Source organism: Coregonus lavaretus (assembly GCF_964263955.1).
Source record: "Coregonus lavaretus genome assembly, chromosome: 5".
In the NCBI taxonomy this organism is placed as follows: Eukaryota; Metazoa; Chordata; class Actinopteri; order Salmoniformes; family Salmonidae; genus Coregonus; species Coregonus lavaretus.
In genome coordinates this window covers 2,662,273-2,680,391 of record NC_139992.1, presented here as the reverse complement: position 1 = coordinate 2,680,391, position 18,119 = coordinate 2,662,273, and the positions used below count along the sequence as shown (strand labels likewise).

The 18,119-nt window shown below is 44.7% G+C and overlaps 1 protein-coding gene across 2 annotated transcripts; it reads right to left on the bottom strand.

Moving 5' to 3' along the window:
* On the bottom strand, positions 1–18,105 carry LOC311129872 (dnaJ homolog subfamily B member 6-like). Of its 2 annotated transcripts, XM_084162393.1 has the most exons (11): positions 17,814–18,077; positions 11,308–11,397; positions 10,429–10,538; positions 10,256–10,312; positions 9,766–9,882; positions 9,470–9,571; positions 9,110–9,245; positions 8,930–9,000; positions 7,859–8,419; positions 2,010–2,083; positions 1–782 (listed from the first exon to the last, which is right to left on the bottom strand). In XM_084162393.1, the coding sequence occupies exons 2-10, from the start codon at positions 11,370–11,372 to the stop codon at positions 2,055–2,057; spliced, it is 1,248 nt and encodes a 415-aa protein (XP_084018519.1). In that variant the 5' UTR covers positions 11,373–11,397; positions 17,814–18,077; the 3' UTR covers positions 1–782; positions 2,010–2,054. The 2 variants fall into 2 exon arrangements, with proteins under 2 accessions (XP_084018519.1, XP_084018518.1); XM_084162392.1 differs by lacking the exons at positions 1–782; positions 2,010–2,083 and having other exon boundaries at positions 6,610–8,419; positions 17,814–18,105.
* Positions 18,106–18,119: the final 14 nt, after the last annotated feature.

The following is an 18,119-nucleotide window of genomic DNA, read 5'->3' as shown; positions in this document are numbered from 1 at the left end:
TTCCTGTACGTTGATGACTTTTTCCAAATCCACAAAGTTTACCATGTTTATTCAATTGAATTCACATTAAATCACATTTGTTGTTGAAATGGAACGTGGAAACAATGTTGATTCTACCAGTTTGTGCCCAGTTGGGTGCTTAGCATAGTCTGGTATAACCAGGCTTACATTCAGTGTAGAGTTTCAGTCTGGTATAACCAGGCTTACATTCAGTGTAGAGTTTCAGTCTGGTATAACCAGGCTTACATTCAGTGTAGAGTTTCAGTCTGGTATAACCAGGCTTACATTCAGTGTAGAGTTTCAGTCTGGTATAACCAGGCTTACATTCAGTGTAGAGTTTCAGTCTGGTATAACCAGGCTTACATTCAGTGAGTGTGGAGGATTCGTTACATAATGCAATTCCACACACATGTAAATATTTGAGCTGCAAATTTATCAGCTTTCAATGAATATAGATTACTCTAGTATCACACACCTTTCCATGGTATTGAAACATGTAGTCATGATTTAAAATGCTTTCCAGGACACATTCTCCTATAAGACACTTTAAAATGCAAATGATTTAATGTAGATGAGTTGTTTTCGATTCAAAATACTTTACAAAGAAACCAGTCTTTCATTTAGCTATATACACACTCACACATAGAAGTACATACATTTGTATTTGTCAGTTTAATTTTCTTTTTCAAATAAAACTTTGAAAAGTGTTGATCAGCTGGTACAGTAAGTCGCGGGGGCGGGGCTGAGAGACAAGGTGCACCATGGGAGATTTGACCTTTGACCTGTTGGGAGCAAATGGATCAGACGCAACGTTAGAACCACAGCAAAGGCTGCTTGGAGCTACAGCATACCTCTCTCTAGTCTACATCTATACCTATCTATCCCAATCTGTTAATCCTGGGTTAACTAGCTACTAGCTATCCTGTTAACTAGTAGTTCTACTACTCAGGTCATCTACTACTCAGGTTATCTACTACTCAGGTCTTCTACTACTCAGGTCATCTACTACTCAGGTCATCTACTACTCAGGTCATCTACTACTCAGGTCATCTACTACTCAGGTCTTCTACTACTCAGGTCATCTACTACTAAGGTCTTCTACTACTCAGGTCATCTACTACTCAGGTCATCTACTACTCAGGTATTATACTACTCAGGTCATCTACTACTCAGGTCATCTACTACTCAGGTCTTCTACTACTCAGGTCATCTACTACTCAGGTCTTCTATTACTCAGGTCATCTACTACTCAGGTCTTCTACTTCTCAGGTCATCTACTACTCAGGTCATCTACTACTCAGGTATTATACTACTCAGGTCATCTACTACTCAGGTCATCTACTACTCAGGTCTTCTACTACTCAGGTCATCTACTACTCAGGTCATCTACTACTCAGGTCTTCTACTCCTCAGGTCTTCTACTACTCAGGTCATCTACTACTCAGGTCATCTACTACTCAGGTATTATACTACTCAGGTCATCTACTACTCAGGTCATCTACTACTCAGGTCTTCTACTACTCAGGTCTTCTACTACTCAGGTCATCTACTACTCAGGTCTTCTACTACTCAGGTCATCTACTACTCAGGTTATCTACTACTCAGGTCATCTACTACTCAGGTCTTCTACTACTCAGGTCTTCTACTACTCAGGTCTTCTACTCCTCAGGTCATCTACTACTCAGGTAATCTACTACTCAGGTCATCTACTACTCAGGTCATCTACTACTCAGGTCATCTACTACTCAGGTCTTCTACTACTCAGGTCATCTACTACTCAGGTCTTCTACTACTCAGGTCATCTACTACTCAGGTATTATACTACAGGGAGTGTTGGAGTGGAGAACACAGGACAGGTTGTGGTGTGGAAAGTAGACAGAGTGGTGAGATAGAGTGACGTAAGGTGCTCAGAGTCTAGGGTGATGGTGGTGGGGTCCTCTAGGGGTGACAGGGAGGAGGATGCCACAGTGAAGGTGGGAGGAGCTGGTGATATTTTGTTTGGGATTTACCTCAGGCTCAGAGGTCAGGGGTCAGATGGGCAACGGCCAATCAGATCAGCCTGTGAAGGCCTGGAAGTCTGAGTCTGAAACAGGAAGCAGGAAGAGTGACACAGGAAGTAAGAAGAGTGACACAGATACAAGAGACCAGAACAAAAGATAAATAAATAAATAAAACAATTTAGGAGCTCGGAAGATCCGCCTCATAGGGTGATTGAAATGTAAAGGTAATTTCCAATTCATCCATATGCCGCTTTTACTGCGAATGCAGTCTCTGCGAACGCAGAAACATTGCCTTAAAATTTCAATTGCGCTTTAGCGCAGATTTTCCATGCTCCGGATTTAATCAGGGCCTGTATGGGGCTGATCTAGAATCAGGTTTACCCTTTAATATCATAATGAATAACAGGGAGGGGCCTGACGCTTTGGGAATACCGGGGGGGACCTGACGCTTTGGGAATACCGGGGGGGACCTGACGCTTTGGGAATACCGGGGGGGACCTGACGCTTTGGGAATACCGGGGGGGACCTGACGCTTTGGGAATACCGGGGGGGACCTGACGCTTTGGGAATACCGGGGGGGACCTGACGCTTTGGGAATACCGGGGGGGACCTGACGCTTTGGGAATACCGGGGGGGGACCTGACGCTTTGGGAATACCGGGGGGGACCTGACGCTTTGGGAATACCGGGGGGGGACCTGACGCTTTGGGAATACCGGGGGGGACCTGACGCTTTGGGAATACCGGAACCAGAAGTGATAAAAACAAAAACAAATGATCCCTTGCTGAGAAGATGGCAAAATAATATATATATATATTATCCCTTGCTGAGAAGGTGGCTTAATAATATATATATATATATATTATCCCTTGCTGAGAAGATGGCTTAAATAAATAAATATATATATATATATATATATATATATATATATATATATATATATATATATATTATGCCTTGCTGAGAAGATGGCAAAATAATATATATATATATATATATATTATCCCTTGCTGAGAAGATGGCTGAAAAACCGAACAAAACTCCAGCAAACACACTGTGACTTGATATGGCTAGCCTCCATAGACATCAGAACATGAATATGGACGGTACCATATGGTTGATGCTAGGTGAGATCGGGCCACCCCAAGGATTCTAACCTAGCATTAACCCTGGTTATGGATGAACTGTGAATGGAGAATACTGTATAGGGTGACTAGTCAAAGAGCGGTGAGCCCATAGAGATGTAAATAGTTTGATCTCTATGGGCGAGCAGATAGAATGACAGGCGTATGCCAAGAAAGTGAGGTTGTGTTGGTAAGCTTTAGGACAGGGCGGCATCTTAAAAAAAGCAAGAAAAGCAATGTACCATCTAATGTAAGCAAGACTCTCCCTTTCTTTTACCATCAAATGAAGCCCGAGAAAGTTATATACCGTAGCATTTCCATTGATTGTGCAACATAGTATTTCTGCCACAATTTGTTTTTGTTTTTCTCAAAAATAGATAAATATCCTGTTCTTTTTGGTTGGCTGCATGACTTTTATTTTTTGTTTCCTGCAGTTGTTGACAAAGTGTAAAGAAACAAGAAGGCAGCGAAGTCATTTTTCCATTTCCTCTAGCGCCTTACAGTCCTGGTCTCTCTCTATATTGATATTGTGTAGATACAGCATATAGAAAGGAGGAGGAGACAGAGGTGCACTTGAAAGAACAACACTCTTCTAGCTGTCTGGATTACATTGTTAATCTACATTACAAATCTTTTGGCTTCACTCACTTTTACTTTATTAACTCCACAGGAAAAACATAACACCATATATAGATTCAAAATAAATCCATGACATAATAACACTGTTATCTCCTCTGTGAAGAGGAGGGGGGAGGAAACTATTTGGGCTGTTTCCAGCGGCACCAGGGTGGTGGTGATATCAGTCTGGCACAAACACACACACACACACACACACACACACACACACACACACACACACACACACACACACACACACACACACACACACACACACACACACACACACACACACACACACACACACACACACACACACACACACACACACACATACACACACACACACACATACACACACACACACATACACACACACACACACACACAAGGTTGTTGAGTTTACTATTACATAAATAAACTCTTCCATGGCCTCCCGTCCCGTTACCGAGGAAGCTGTTTTCCTTTTAAAACATTTCATTGAAGCAAGAAAGAAGGTCTGCACTTATCGGTTCACGTTAAATTAATGAGTGAAGACCTCCCTTCCTTCTTTTACTGTTTATAATATAATATGCCATTTAGCAGACACTTTTATCCAAAGCGACTTACAGTCATGTGCGCATACATTTTTACGTATGGGTAGTCCAGGGGATCGAACCCGCTACCCTGGCGTTACAAGCGCCATGCTCTACCAATTGAGCTACAGAGGACCACAGGACCAGCATTTATAAGAACACAATCTGCAATGCACCTCCTGTCCTGTCACTGAGCACGTTGCTTTCCCTTCAAACATTCCCTTTGACGTTTAAAATGAAAGGTCACTGGGGTGGATCGTATGATTGATTGAGAGCTTTCTAATAATCACTTGGGCACATTTTAAAATGGCAGGAACACACTCTCCATGCACCAGTCACACACACAAAAGGCACTAAACATACATTCACTTAGGTGATTCTGTGTTAATAATATACAATTATAGTCAAATAAATGTTTCAGAAGGACATTCAAAACATGTAGGGTATTTGAGGTGTAAAAAGGGTTCTGAAGTTTGTAATTTTCACAAAAATGTATCAGCCCTACAAAAATGTTCATTCATTATAATCCACATAATAATTAGTATTTCCTGTTGCTGCTGTAGCAAACTGGCTCAAATTAAGATCCTACATCTGTATTGTCCTTATTCTAAAAAGTGCTGTTTTGGACCTCGTTTAAACCAATTTTCTAGAGCCAAAAAATAAGAGCCATCGTAGGTATACTTTATACTTGTATAGTTTAAAAGCCACATAATATAATTATATTCATTTAACATTCGAAATGTTTGTTAACAATTCATATTTCGCTGCAGTATTATATAAATGGAGAGAAGCTGTCAAGCCGTAAAATCTTGTGTCGAGGTTCTGACAAATTCCCTTGGCCTTGAAAAGAAGTCTGTGTCAGGGGCACATTTCATACGGGTGTCTGAAACCCCTTCAAAACACACACGGCACTGAGCAGACGGGACACACAGAGAACGTATGTGAAAGGTTGAAGCACCTCTGATAGACAGCAATCCAAAGCTAGCCAAACAGATGCAACAGTCAGTGAAGATGTAACGTGAGGCACACTTGAGTTCCTGGTGAATACTATCCAACTCCTAGAAGTGGAATGACCAGAAAGGGGAAAAGCCCCTCTGACCAGGGTATCCTGGGACTAAACACCTCCCTCTGCAACTGGATCCTGGACTTCCTGACGGGCCGCCCCCAGGTGGTAAGGGTAGGTAACAACACATCTGCCACACTGATCCTCAACACGGGGGCCCCTCAGGGGTGCGTGCTCAGTCCCCTCCTGTACTCTCTGTTCACCCATGACTGCATGGCCAGGCACGACTCCAACACCATCATTAAGTTTGCCGACAACACAACAGTGGTAGGCCTGATCACCGACAACGATGAGACAGCCTATAGGGAGGAGGTCAGAGATCTGGCCGTGTGGTGCCAGGACAACAACCTCTCCCTCAACGTGACCAAGACAAAGGAGATGATTGTGGACTACAGGAAAAAAAAGAGGACTGAGCACGCCCCCATTCTCATCGACGGGGCTGTAGTGGAACAGGTTGAGAGCTTCAAGTTCCTTGGTGTCCACATCACCAACGAACTATCATGGTCCAAACACACCAAGACAGTCGTGAAGAGGGCACGACAAAGCCTATTCCCCCTCAGGAGACTAAAAAGATTTGGCATGGGTCCTCAGATCCTCAAAAAATTCTACAGCTGCACCATCGAGAGTATCCTGACTGGTTGCATCACCGCCTGGTATGGCAACTGCTTGGCCTCTGACCGCAAGGCACTACAGAGGGTAGTGCGTACGGCCCAGTACATCACAGGGGCAAAGCTCCCTGCCATCCAGGACCTCTATACCAGGCGGTGTCAGAGGAAGGCCCTCAAAATTGTCAAAGACTCCAGTCACCCTAGTCATAGACTGTTCTCTCTGCTACCGCACGGCAAGCGGTACCGGAGTGCCAAGTCTAGGTCCAAAAGACTTCTCAACAGCTTCTACCCCCAAGCCATAAGACTCCTGAACAGCTAATCATGGCTACCCGGACTATTTGCACTGCCCCCCCACCCCATACTTTTTACGCTGCTGCTACTCTGTTAAGTATTTATGCATAGTCACTTTAACTCTACCCACATGTACATATTACCTCAACTACCTCAACTAGCCGGTGCCCCCGCACATTGACTATGCAACGGTACCCCCCTGTATATATAGCCTCCCTACTGTCACTTTATTCTATTGTATATATAGCCTCCCTACTGTCACTTTATTTTTACTTCTGCTCTTTTTTTCTCAACACTTTTTTGTTGTTGTTTTATTCTTACTTTTTTGTTTAAAATAAATGCACTGTTGGTTAAGGGCTGTAAGTAAGCATTTCACTGTAATGTCTGCACCTGTTGTATTCGGCGCATGTGACCAATAAAATTTGATTTGATTTGATTTGATTTGACTGGTAAACTAGTTATATGCTCCAACTCCATCCTCTTAGAAAAAGAGACCGTGTACTTGGCACATGAAATAAATTATGTTGATTGTAATCCCCAGCCTTGAAATACAGACATACTGTCAACAGGGACCATTGTAGATGTATTAGCTTGTTAGTTACATTGTGAAAAAACTGAAGTGGCCATCTGAGAACCCAACCAGACAACAGAGGCAGCCGCAACACAACGATACTGAACGTGCCCTCGGACAACTTTATAGAAATCTACCAGTCAAGGCACTGCACAAACTTGAAAAGGAACAGAAACATCATATCTTTAAGCAATAAGGCCAGAGGAGGTGTGGTATATGGCCAATATACCACGGCTAAGGGCAGTTCTTAGTCACGACGCAACGTGGAGAGCCTGGATACAGCCCTTAGCCGTGGTATATTGGCCATATACCACAAACCCCAGAGGTGCCTTATTGCTATTATAAACTGGTTACCAATGTAATTAGAGCAGTGAAAATACATGTTCTGTCATACCCGTGGTATACGGTCTGATATACCACGGCTGTCAGCCAATCAGCATTTAGGGGTCAAACCACCCAGTTTGTCTTCTACAGTATACTTTATTATGGTCATTGTCAGCATAACACAGGGGTCTCCTGTCTGTGCTCTGCCCTGAGCATCACACTCACTCACTCATCACTCACTCACTCACTCACTCACTCACTCACTCACTCACTCACTCACTCACTCACTCACTCACACAAACACACACAAACACACACACCATTCACTCAACACACACACACCATACACTCAACACACCATACACTCAACACACCACACAGCCACACTTATTTTTCTTCTTTACTGTGTTGCTTCTGGTGGCTTTAGCTGCAGGATCCCCAGTGCCTCCCTGCTCCTGGAGGTGGTTGAGGAGGTGTGTAGGAGGCTCTGGGACCCCCTCTGGTAGCGCCCTGTGGTCCAGCGGCGAGGGGCTGCTGTGTGGTGACATGTCCCCTGATCTCTCCTCTGATGCTCTGGGCTGGCCTGGGTCTAGGTCTAGGACCACCCTCCCCACCCCAACCCCCGCCTCGCCCCCAACCTCACTCTGAGGCTTCCCCACCTCTTCCACCACCACACCCCCAGCACCTGAGATGACGTCTGCTGCTGAAGCCGCGACGGACACTCTCTGCTGGGAGTCCATCTCAGACAGGCTGTAGGCCAGGGCCATCTGGAGATCTTCCTCCTCCTCTTCCTCGCTGGGGACGTCAGGGCAGTGGAAGTAGGGGGCTGAACTGAAGGAGCGCTGGGCCATAGACCGGGGGCCAGAGCCGGGGCTGGGTCGGTGTGGATGGGTCTGGGTCTGGAGCTCCACTGGTACCATCCTCTCTGCCTGCTTCTGGAGGTGTTGCCTGGGTGTGTGTGAGGGCTGGCCAGAGCCGGGGCTGGGTCGGTGTGGATGGGTCTGGGTCTGGAGCTCCACTGGTACCATCCTCTCTGCCTGCTTCTGGAGGTGTTGCCTGGGTGTGTGTGAGGGCTGGCCAGAGCCGGGGCTGGGTCGGTGTGGATGGGTCTGGGTCTGGAGCTCCACTGGTACCATCCTCTCTGCCTGCTTCTGGAGGTGTTGCCTGGGTGTGTGTGAGGGCTGGCTGGGGGGCAGCTGGTCTCTCTTGCTGAGCTCCAGAGCCAAGGCCAACTCATCCTCCACACCTGGGGGACAGGAGGGGGACAGGAGGGGGACAGGAGGGAGACAGGAGGGGGACATGAGGGGGATGGGGTGGGACAGGAGGGGGACAGGAGGGAGACAGCAGGGAGACAGGAGGGGGACAGGAGGGGGATGGGGCGGGACAGGAGGGAGACAGGAGGGAGACAGGAGGGGGATGGGGCGGGACAGGAGGGGCACAGGAGGGAGACAGGAGGGAGACAGGAGGGGGATGGGGCGGGACAGGAGGGGGACAGGAGGGAGACAGGAGGGAGACAGGAGGGGGATGGGGTGGGACAGGAGGGAGACAGGAGGGAGACAGGAGGGGGATGGGGCGGGATATGAGGGAGACAGGAGGGGGATGGGGCGGGGGACAGGAGGGGGACAGGAGGGAGACAGGAGGGAGACAGGAGGGGGATGGGGCGGGACAGGAGGAAGAAGAACACAGACACATTCCTGTAAGAACAGTTGAAAGGGGACTGGATGAGGGAAGGATGGACACAGAGTGGATGATTTACCATTGATGAGCACTGTCTTCAAGACCCCGTCTTCCTCGATCTCTGTTCTCTCCTGACCGTTTTCTTTGATCCTGTCGGATCAAGAACAGGAAGTAAGTAAAGAGAAGATTCCCTAAAACACACTTCAGTGGCCATACAGAAAACCGAGAACAGAGAGAGAACAGAGAACAGTGAACTGACTTCTTGGTGGTAGTGCGTTTGCCATTGATGACGCGCGTAGAAGTGGAGACAGACTTGAAATTCCCCATCCCTCCTCCCATGCTGTTCACCCCATCCATTCCTCCCATGGAGGACGAGAAAGAGGTGAAGTCATGCACTGTGAAAGAGGAGTGAGGAAGACAAGTCAGATAAACTAAACAGTGAATGGAGCTGATATAAATGTGTTATTACCGTATTATTATCGGTTGTGACCCAAATGGCACCCTATTCCCTATATAGTGTACTATTTTTGACCAGAGCCCTTTGTGCCCTGGTTGAAAGTAGTGCACTACATAGGGAATAGGGTGCCATTTGGGACACAGACATTGTGTTTTTACTGACCTCCAGCCGAGGGGAAGGAGAAGAATCGGCTGGGGCCGAGCCTGGAAGCGCCAGGATGTCCATGGAAGCCACTCTGCATCCCTCTTCCGAACGCAAAGTCATCTGGGAGAGCAGTCAGAACAAGGAGGTAATGAGACACAGGAAGAGGTAGGATAAGTAGTCTTCATGTAGCTTTGTATGAACTGCTGAGACTCTCAGACGGACTGGTTTCCCGGTCAGATTTAGCCTTGACTAAGAAGCAGCACATGAAGACACAGGATACTTTTTAAGGACCATAGGATATTGGTCAGCCCCACCGAAGAAATTGGCGAAAGGATCCTGGCCTCCGAAGAATTCCCGAAACACTTCCTCTGGACTGCGGAATGTGAAGGTGAACCCTGGGAAATCTTCCGGAGCGGGATGGCTACTCGAGGCTGGAGGGAGGGAGGGAGGGAGGGAGGGAGGGAGGGAGGGAGGGAGAGAGGGAGGGAGGGAGGGAGGGAGGGAGGGAGGGAGGGAGGGAGGGAGGGAGGGAGGGAGGGAGGGAGGGAGGGAGGGAGGGAGGGAGGGAGGGAGGGAGGGAGGGAGGGAGGGAGAGAGAGAGGGAGGGAGGGAGGGAGGGAGGGAGGGAGGGAGGGAGGGAGGGAGGGAGGGAGGGAGGGAGGGAGGGAGGGAGGGAGGGATAAATAAATAAATAAATGAAATTTGATTGATAAATATGGACACTACCAACATGGCTGATCAAAAACAGAGTAGAAAATAAAAAGCACAAAACCACGAAAGATAAAACAGATTGATTCCTTCCACCTGCGTTGTTGGGCATTCTGTCTTCACCATAGGTATCATACACCTCTCGCTTGCTTCCTGTAAAGACAAGGAGACATTATCTGACTGTTACTAAACACCAATTCCACAGAAGAGTAGAGCAAGGGGTAATAATTACGTTAATAACAGGTTTAACAGGTTGTGGTATCTCTTACGGTCTGACAGAACTTCGTAGGCCTCAGCCAGCTCCTTAAACTTCCCCTCTGCCTCCTCCTTGTTGTCTGGGTTCTTGTCCGGGTGCCATCTCAGAGCCTGCTTCCTGTACCTTCACATTAGACAAGATACAGGTTATTATTCCATTGCAGAGCCTACTTCACAATATCCGGTGCCGGAGACAAAATCTGAGCATTGAGCTAAAAGATTGAATCGTCGGTATCTCAATGCCCCTCCAGAAGGGAGGAGGGAGGTAGGAAGGGAGAGATAGAGAGAGAGAGAGAGAGAGAGACAGAGAGAGACAGAGAGAGACAGAGAGAGAGAGAGAGAGAGAGAGAGACAGAGACAGAGACAGAGACAGAGACAGAGAGAGAGAGAGAGAGAGAGAGAGAGAGAGAGAGACAAGAGAGAGAGAGAGACAAGAGAGAGAGAGAGAGAGAGAGAGAGAGAGAGAGAGAGAGAGAGAGAGAGAGAGAGAGAGAGAGAGAGAGAGAGAGAGAGAGAGAGAGAGAGAGAAAGATAGAGAGAGAGAGAGAGAGAGAGAGAGTCCCAATGGACATCCAGCCAACTTGACATAACTGTGGGAAGCATTGGAGTCAACATGGGCCAGCATCCCTGTGGAACGCTTTCGACACCTTGTAAAGTCCATGCCCCGACGAATTGAGGCTGTTCTGAGGGCAAAAAAAGGGGTTGCAACTCAATATTAGGAAAGTGTTCTTAATGTTTTGTACACTCAGTGTAAATCCACTTAACTCTATCAGATAAACCATACCAGTATTAGCCTAAAGATGATATCTCATGTAGCCTATATAGGCCTATTTTAGAGTGGAAAGAGACAGATTCTACAGTAGGATGAGTCCTTGAATGAGTAATTTACTTACGCCTTCTTGATGTCCTCCGGAGAGGCATTTCTTGACACTCCCAGAATGTCATAATAATCCACCATGGCTTCTTCACTCACCTCACTGCAACTGTTGACAACAACACAATCTCATCAGAGGAAGATACACTGCAACATTTCTCAAAGACCACATGGATGGATCTTTTAAAGCCTCATGTCATCTTATCTTGTAGCATATTGAATAGCCAATCAAACTGATTAGTAGAACTGTATTACCCTGTCATCACCCAGGATTTGTGGTTCTATAGTCATACTGTTTATGTAGTTATTGGCATTTTTGTCTTTATAAACAAATAGCTTCACACCATGTTTAAAACTATCATGATGATCTCATGGACTGTCAGTCATAGCTAAAAGTTGATAGTGGAAACAATTCCCATTCGTCAGTTTACCAAAACAAAAGTGATATGGTCAGGCTGTTGAAATTACAAATTGGGCCTTTAACAGGTGGGCTATATGACTTGTGAGCTCATTGATAACAATATGATAACAACAACATGATAACATAGGGCTGGGCGTAACATAGGGCTGGGCGATATATCGAATTAATTAGGTTAAATCAAATGTATGTTTTCGCGCAATATTACAAATACCTGAATCAAGGTTTTAATTTTTGGTTTGTTTTCATGTCTTTTTGGTCTCATCTCCTTCACTCCTTATGTTCTGTGACACCAAGCCCCTCCTCCTTCTGTGCTGTGACACCAAGCCCCTCCTCCTTATGTGCTGTGACACCAAGCCCCTCCTCCTTCTGTGCTGTGACACCAAGCCCCTCCTCCTTCTGTGCTGTGACACCAAGCCCCTCCTCCTTATGTGCTGTGACACCAAGCCCCTCCTCCTTATGTTCTGTGACGCTAAGCCCCTCCTCCTTCTGTGCTGTGACACCAAGCCCCTCCTCCTTATGCTGTGACGCTAAGCCCCTCCTCCTTCTGTGCTGTGACACCAAGCCCCTCCTCCTTATGTTATGTGACACCAAGCCCCTTCTCCTTCTGTGCTGTGACACCAAGCCCCTACTCCTTATGTTCTGTGACACCAAGCCCCTCCTCCTTATGTGCTGTGACACCAAGCCCCTCCTCTTTCTGTGCTGTGACACCAAGCCCCTCCTCCTTCTGTGCTGTGACACCAAGCCCCTCCTCTTTCTGTGCTGTGACACCAAGCCCCTCCTCCTTCTGTGCTGTGACACCAAGCCCCTCCTCCTTCTGTGCTGTGACACCAAGCCCCTCCCCCTGCCACTCACAACAAAGATGAAAGATCACTTCTTCCTCTCTGACAACAAGCAGTTTAAACTCGCTATTTGCATTTGAGGTTTGGTCCAACAGAATCGGCTGAAACGCTTAGTTACATTATTTTACTGTAATAGAGGAGAACTTAACCTTTGTAATGATACCCTTTTTATGTCTCAACTCCCAACATGTAGAACAGAGCAGACCCTACTTCATTATTGCCCTTTTTTTTTTTACACTTTTTTGGAGGGTTTGAAATTAAGATCCTTTGCTGTGGAGAAGGTCATTTCCGGGCATTGAGCTGACATGGAAATTAATAATATACAAAATATTTAGAAAATTTAAAAAGCTAATCTTTCCCTTTATAAAATTCCCCTAAATGTCATTTTTAAGCTCACATTTGTTTTCACTATGCATTTGGGAAGCATTCTCCTAGCATCCGGCAAACCCAGATTTGTCCGTGGGACTGCCAGATGGTGAAGCGTGATTCAGCACTCCAGAGAACGCGTTTACACTGCTCCAGAGTCCAATGGCGGCGAGCTTTACACCTCTCCAGCTGACGCTTGGCATTGCGCATGGTGATCTTAGGCCATGGAAACCCATTTCCCGACGAACAGGTACTGTGCTGATGTTACTTCCAGAGGCAGTTTGGAACTCGGTAGTGAGTGTTGCAACCGAGGACAGACAATTTTTATGCACTACGCGCTTCAGCACTCGGTTGTCCCGTTCTGTGAGCTTGTGTGGCCTACCACTTCGCAGCTGAGCCATTGTTGCTCCTTGACATTTCCACTTCACAGTAACAGCACTTAGAGTTGACCGGGGCAGCTCTAGCAGGGCAGAAATTTGACAAACTGACTTGTTGGAAAGGTGGCATCCTATGACGGTGCCACGTTGAAAGTCACTGAGCTCTTCAGTACGGGCCATTCTACTGCCAATGTTTGTCTATGGAGATTGCATGGCTGTCTTGTCTCCCGAGTGGCGCAGTGGTCTAAGGCACTGCATCGCAGTGCTAGCTGTGCCACTAGAGATCCTGGTTCGAATCCAGGCTCTGCTGTAGCCGGCCGCAACCGGGAGACCAATGGGGCGGCGCACAATTGGCCCAGCGTCGTCCAGGGTAGGGGAGGGAATGGCCGGCAGGGAGGTAGCTCAGTTGGTAGAGCATGGCGTTTGCAACGCCTAGGGTTGTGGGTTTGATTCCCATGGGGTATGAAAATAAAATAAAAAAATAATGTATGCACTAACTGTAAGTCGCTCTGGATAAGAGCGTCTGCTAAATGATGACGTAAATGTCTGCTCGATTTTATACACCTGTCAGCAACGGGTGTGGTTGAAATAGCCGAATACACTCATTTGAAGGGGTGTCCACATACTTTTGGCCATGTAGTGTATAATAGGATAACTTGTTAATCTGTGATAATTATTGCTGTTCAATGGTCATTCCAATTCCACCATTAGATTCTAGATTATTCTTTTTTTACAATGCCTTATGAGCTTAGTTGGCTGCAATCTAGTTGTATTACTGTATTAATACACTGTTAGTGGGCTATTAGTCTAGTTGGATTACTGTATTAATACACTGTTAGTGGGCTATTAGCCTAGTTGGATTACTGTATTAATACACTGTTAGTGGGCTATTAGCCTAGTTGGATTACTGTATTAATACACTGTTAGTGGGCTATTAGCCTAGTTGGATTACTGTATTAATACACTGTTAGTGGGCTATTAGTCTAGTTGGATTACTGTATTAATACACTGTTAGTGGGCTATTAGCCTAGTTGGATTACTGTATTAATACACTGTTAGTGGGCTATTAGCCTAGTTGGATTACTGTATTAATACACTGTTAGTGGGCTATTAGCCTAGTTGGATTACTGTATTAATACACTGTTAGTGGGCTATTAGCCTAGTTGGATTACTGTATTAATACACTGTTAGTGGGCTATTAGCCTAGTTGGATTACTGTATTAATACACTGTTAGTGGGCTATTAGCCTAGTTGGATTACTGTATTAATACACTGTTAGTGGGCTATTAGCCTAGTTGGATTACTGTATTAATACACTGTTAGTGGGCTATTAGCCTAGTTGGATTACTGTATTAATACACTGTTAGTGGGCTATTAGCCTAGTTGGATTACTGTATTAATACACTGTTAGTGGGCTATTAGCCTAGTTGGATTACTGTATTAATACACTGTTAGTGGGCTATTAGCCTAGTTGGATTACTGTATTAATACACTGTTAGTGGGCTATTAGCCTAGTTGTATTACTGTATTAATACACTGTTAGTGGGCTATTAGCCTAGTCGGATTACTGTATTAATACACTGTTAGTGGGCTATTAGCCTAGTTGGATTACTGTATTAATACACTGTTAGTGGGCTATTAGCCTAGTTGGATTACTGTATTAATACACTGTTAGTGGGCTATTAGCCTAGTTGGATTACTGTATTAATACACTGTTAGTGGGCTATTAGCCTAGTTGGATTACTGTATTAATACACTGTTAGTGGGCTATTAGCCTAGTTGGATTACTGTATTAATACACTGTTAGTGGGCTATTAGTCTAGTTGGATTACTGTATTAATACACTGTTAGTGGGCTATTAGCCTAGTTGGATTACTGTATTAATACACTGTTAGTGGGCTATTAGCCTAGTTGGATTACTGTATTAATACACTGTTAGTGGGCTATTAGCCTAGTTGGATTACTGTATTAATACACTGTTAGTGGGCTATTAGCCTAGTTGGATTACTGTATTAATACACTGTTAGTGGGCTATTAGCCTAGTTGGATTACTGTATTAATACACTGTTAGTGGGCTATTAGCCTAGTTGGATTACTGTATTAATACACTGTTAGTGGGCTATTAGCCTAGTTGGATTACTGTATTAATACACTGTTAGTGGGCTATTAGCCTAGTTGGATTACTGTATTAATACACTGTTAGTGGGCTATTAGCCTAGTTGGATTACTGTATTAATACACTGTTAGTGGGCTATTAGCCTAGTTGGATTACTGTATTAATACACTGTTAGTGGGCTATTAGCCTAGTTGGATTACTGTATTAATACACTGTTAGTGGGCTATTAGCCTAGTTGTATTACTGTATTAATACACTGTTAGTGGGCTATTAGCCTAGTCGGATTACTGTATTAATACACTGTTAGTGGGCTATTAGCCTAGTTGGATTACTGTATTAATACACTGTTAGTGGGCTATTAGCCTAGTTGGATTACTGTATTAATACACTGTTAGTGGGCTATTAGCCTAGTTGGATTACTGTATTAATACACTGTTAGTGGGCTATTAGTCTAGTTGGATTACTGTATTAATACACTGTTAGTGGGCTATTAGCCTAGTTGGATTACTGTATTAATACACTGTTAGTGGGCTATTAGCCTAGTTGGATTACTGTATTAATACACTGTTAGTGGGCTATTAGCCTAGTTGGATTACTGTATTAATACACTGTTAGTGGGCTATCAGCCTAGTTGGATTACTGTATTAATACACTGTTAGTGGGCTATTAGCCTAGTTGTATTACTGTATTAATACACTGTTAGTGGGCTATTAGCCTAGTTGGATTACTGTATTAATACACTGTTAGTGGGCTATTAGCCTAGTTGTATTACTGTATTAATACACTGTTAGTGGGCTATTAGCCTAGTTGGATTACTGTATTAATACACTGTTAGTGGGCTATCAGCCTAGTTGGATTACTGTATTAATACACTGTTAGTGGGCTATTAGCCTAGTTGGATTACTGTATAATACACTGTTAGTGGGCTATTAGCCTAGTTGGATTACTGTATTAATACACTGTTAGTGGGCTATTAGCCTAGTTGGATTACTGTATTAATACACTGTTAGTGGGCTATTAGCCTAGTTGGATTACTGTATTAATACACTGTTAGTGGGCTATTAGCCTAGTTGGATTACTGTATTAATACACTGTTAGTGGGCTATTAGCCTAGTTGGATTACTGTATTAATACACTGTTAGTGGGCTATTAGCCTAGTTGTATTACTGTATTAATACACTGTTAGTGGGCTATTAGCCTAGTTGGATTACTGTATTAATACACTGTTAGTGGGCTATTAGCCTAGTTGGATTACTGTATTAATACACTGTTAGTGGGCTATTAGCCTAGTTGGATTACTGTATTAATACACTGTTAGTGGGCTATTAGCCTAGTTGGATTACTGTATTAATACACTGTTAGTGGGCTATTAGCCTAGTTGGATTACTGTATTAATACACTGTTAGTGGGCTATTAGCCTAGTTGGATTACTGTATTAATACACTGTTAGTGGGCTATTAGCCTAGTTGTATTACTGTATTAATACACTGTTAGTGGGCTATTAGCCTAGTTGGATTACTGTATTAATACACTGTTAGTGGGCTATTAGCCTAGTTGGATTACTGTATTAATACACTGTTAGTGGGCTATTAGCCTAGTTGGATTACTGTATTAATACACTGTTAGTGGGCTATTAGCCTAGTTGGATTACTGTATTAATACACTGTTAGTGGGCTATTAGCCTAGTTGGATTACTGTATTAATACACTGTTAGTGGGCTATTAGCCTAGTTGGATTACTGTATTAATACACTGTTAGTGGGCTATTAGCCTAGTTGGATTACTGTATACACGGTTTATGTTTTGCCTTCAACCGGTGGGATATGACTCATGAAGTCATGTATTAATTGACAATGACTAATGCTATCATTCAGAATGGAGCGTTCTGTAGCCCGTATCAATCTATTCCGCACCAACACAATAAACCGCTGACCGTGCGGCCTGTAAGGTAAACTCATGTTGGACCGTCCACGGGTATTCCCCATTGATGTTAGCCATACGCTTTGAGTTCTCTGGAAGCCCGACAATATTATTTGGCTATTTCCAACTCGATCTCCCGAGACGTGACATCCGACAGCTGCCACCAACTAACAGACACACACGCGCGTCGGCAGCCACTCGGAGGGTGTTAGATTGAAATGATACACCTTCAAATTGGTGTTTCAGACTAGACACAATGTTTCAATTTTAAGACGTGGACACATTGTAACTAAATATTGCCTAATATGGTAAGCATGTAGGCTACGGGCTACGGTAGCATTGGAATGGCAATGTATTGGTTTGGACTGAACTGAAAGACAAAGACAACTGCTGGTGGTAACGTTAGTCAATATAATTTGGCGGAAAGTCCAAAGCAACAAAATAGGCCTAGCATAAATGGATAATGTTTATTAATAAACTACTGTACCTTTTTAGGAGTACCAGCGAATTCTTTCGGTCTCCGTCTCTCTCTTCTTAAAATGGAAATTAATGATTGTGTAGAGCTTCTGGAATGCACTTCGTGACAGGCGCACACAAGCGGGTCCACCGGTCCACGGAATAACACAATATCGGTATACCTAAAGGATATTATATATTTAACGTTATGAGTTGCCCGTATTCCTCCGTAGCCTGCCTCGCACCATAACTCCGAAGTCCCTCTTACTTCTACCGCTCGCACTTCTCTCGCCTTACCTCCCCGTGTTACGTCACAATCAGCTGAGGCAGAGAGCGC

Excerpts from the sequence above, each read along its gene's own strand:
- LOC311129872 (XM_084162392.1), bottom strand. The coding sequence starts at position 11,372 with ATGGTGGATTATTATGACATTCTGGGAGTGTCAAGAAATGCCTCTCCG. Across the intron at positions 10,313-10,428 it reads CTACGAAGTTCTGTCAGACC|GAAGCAAGCGAGAGGTGTAT; the intron begins GTAAGAGATACC and ends TTGTCTTTACAG. Across the intron at positions 9,883-10,255 it reads CAGAATGCCCAACAACGCAG|CCTCGAGTAGCCATCCCGCT; the intron begins GTGGAAGGAATC and ends CCCTCCCTCCAG.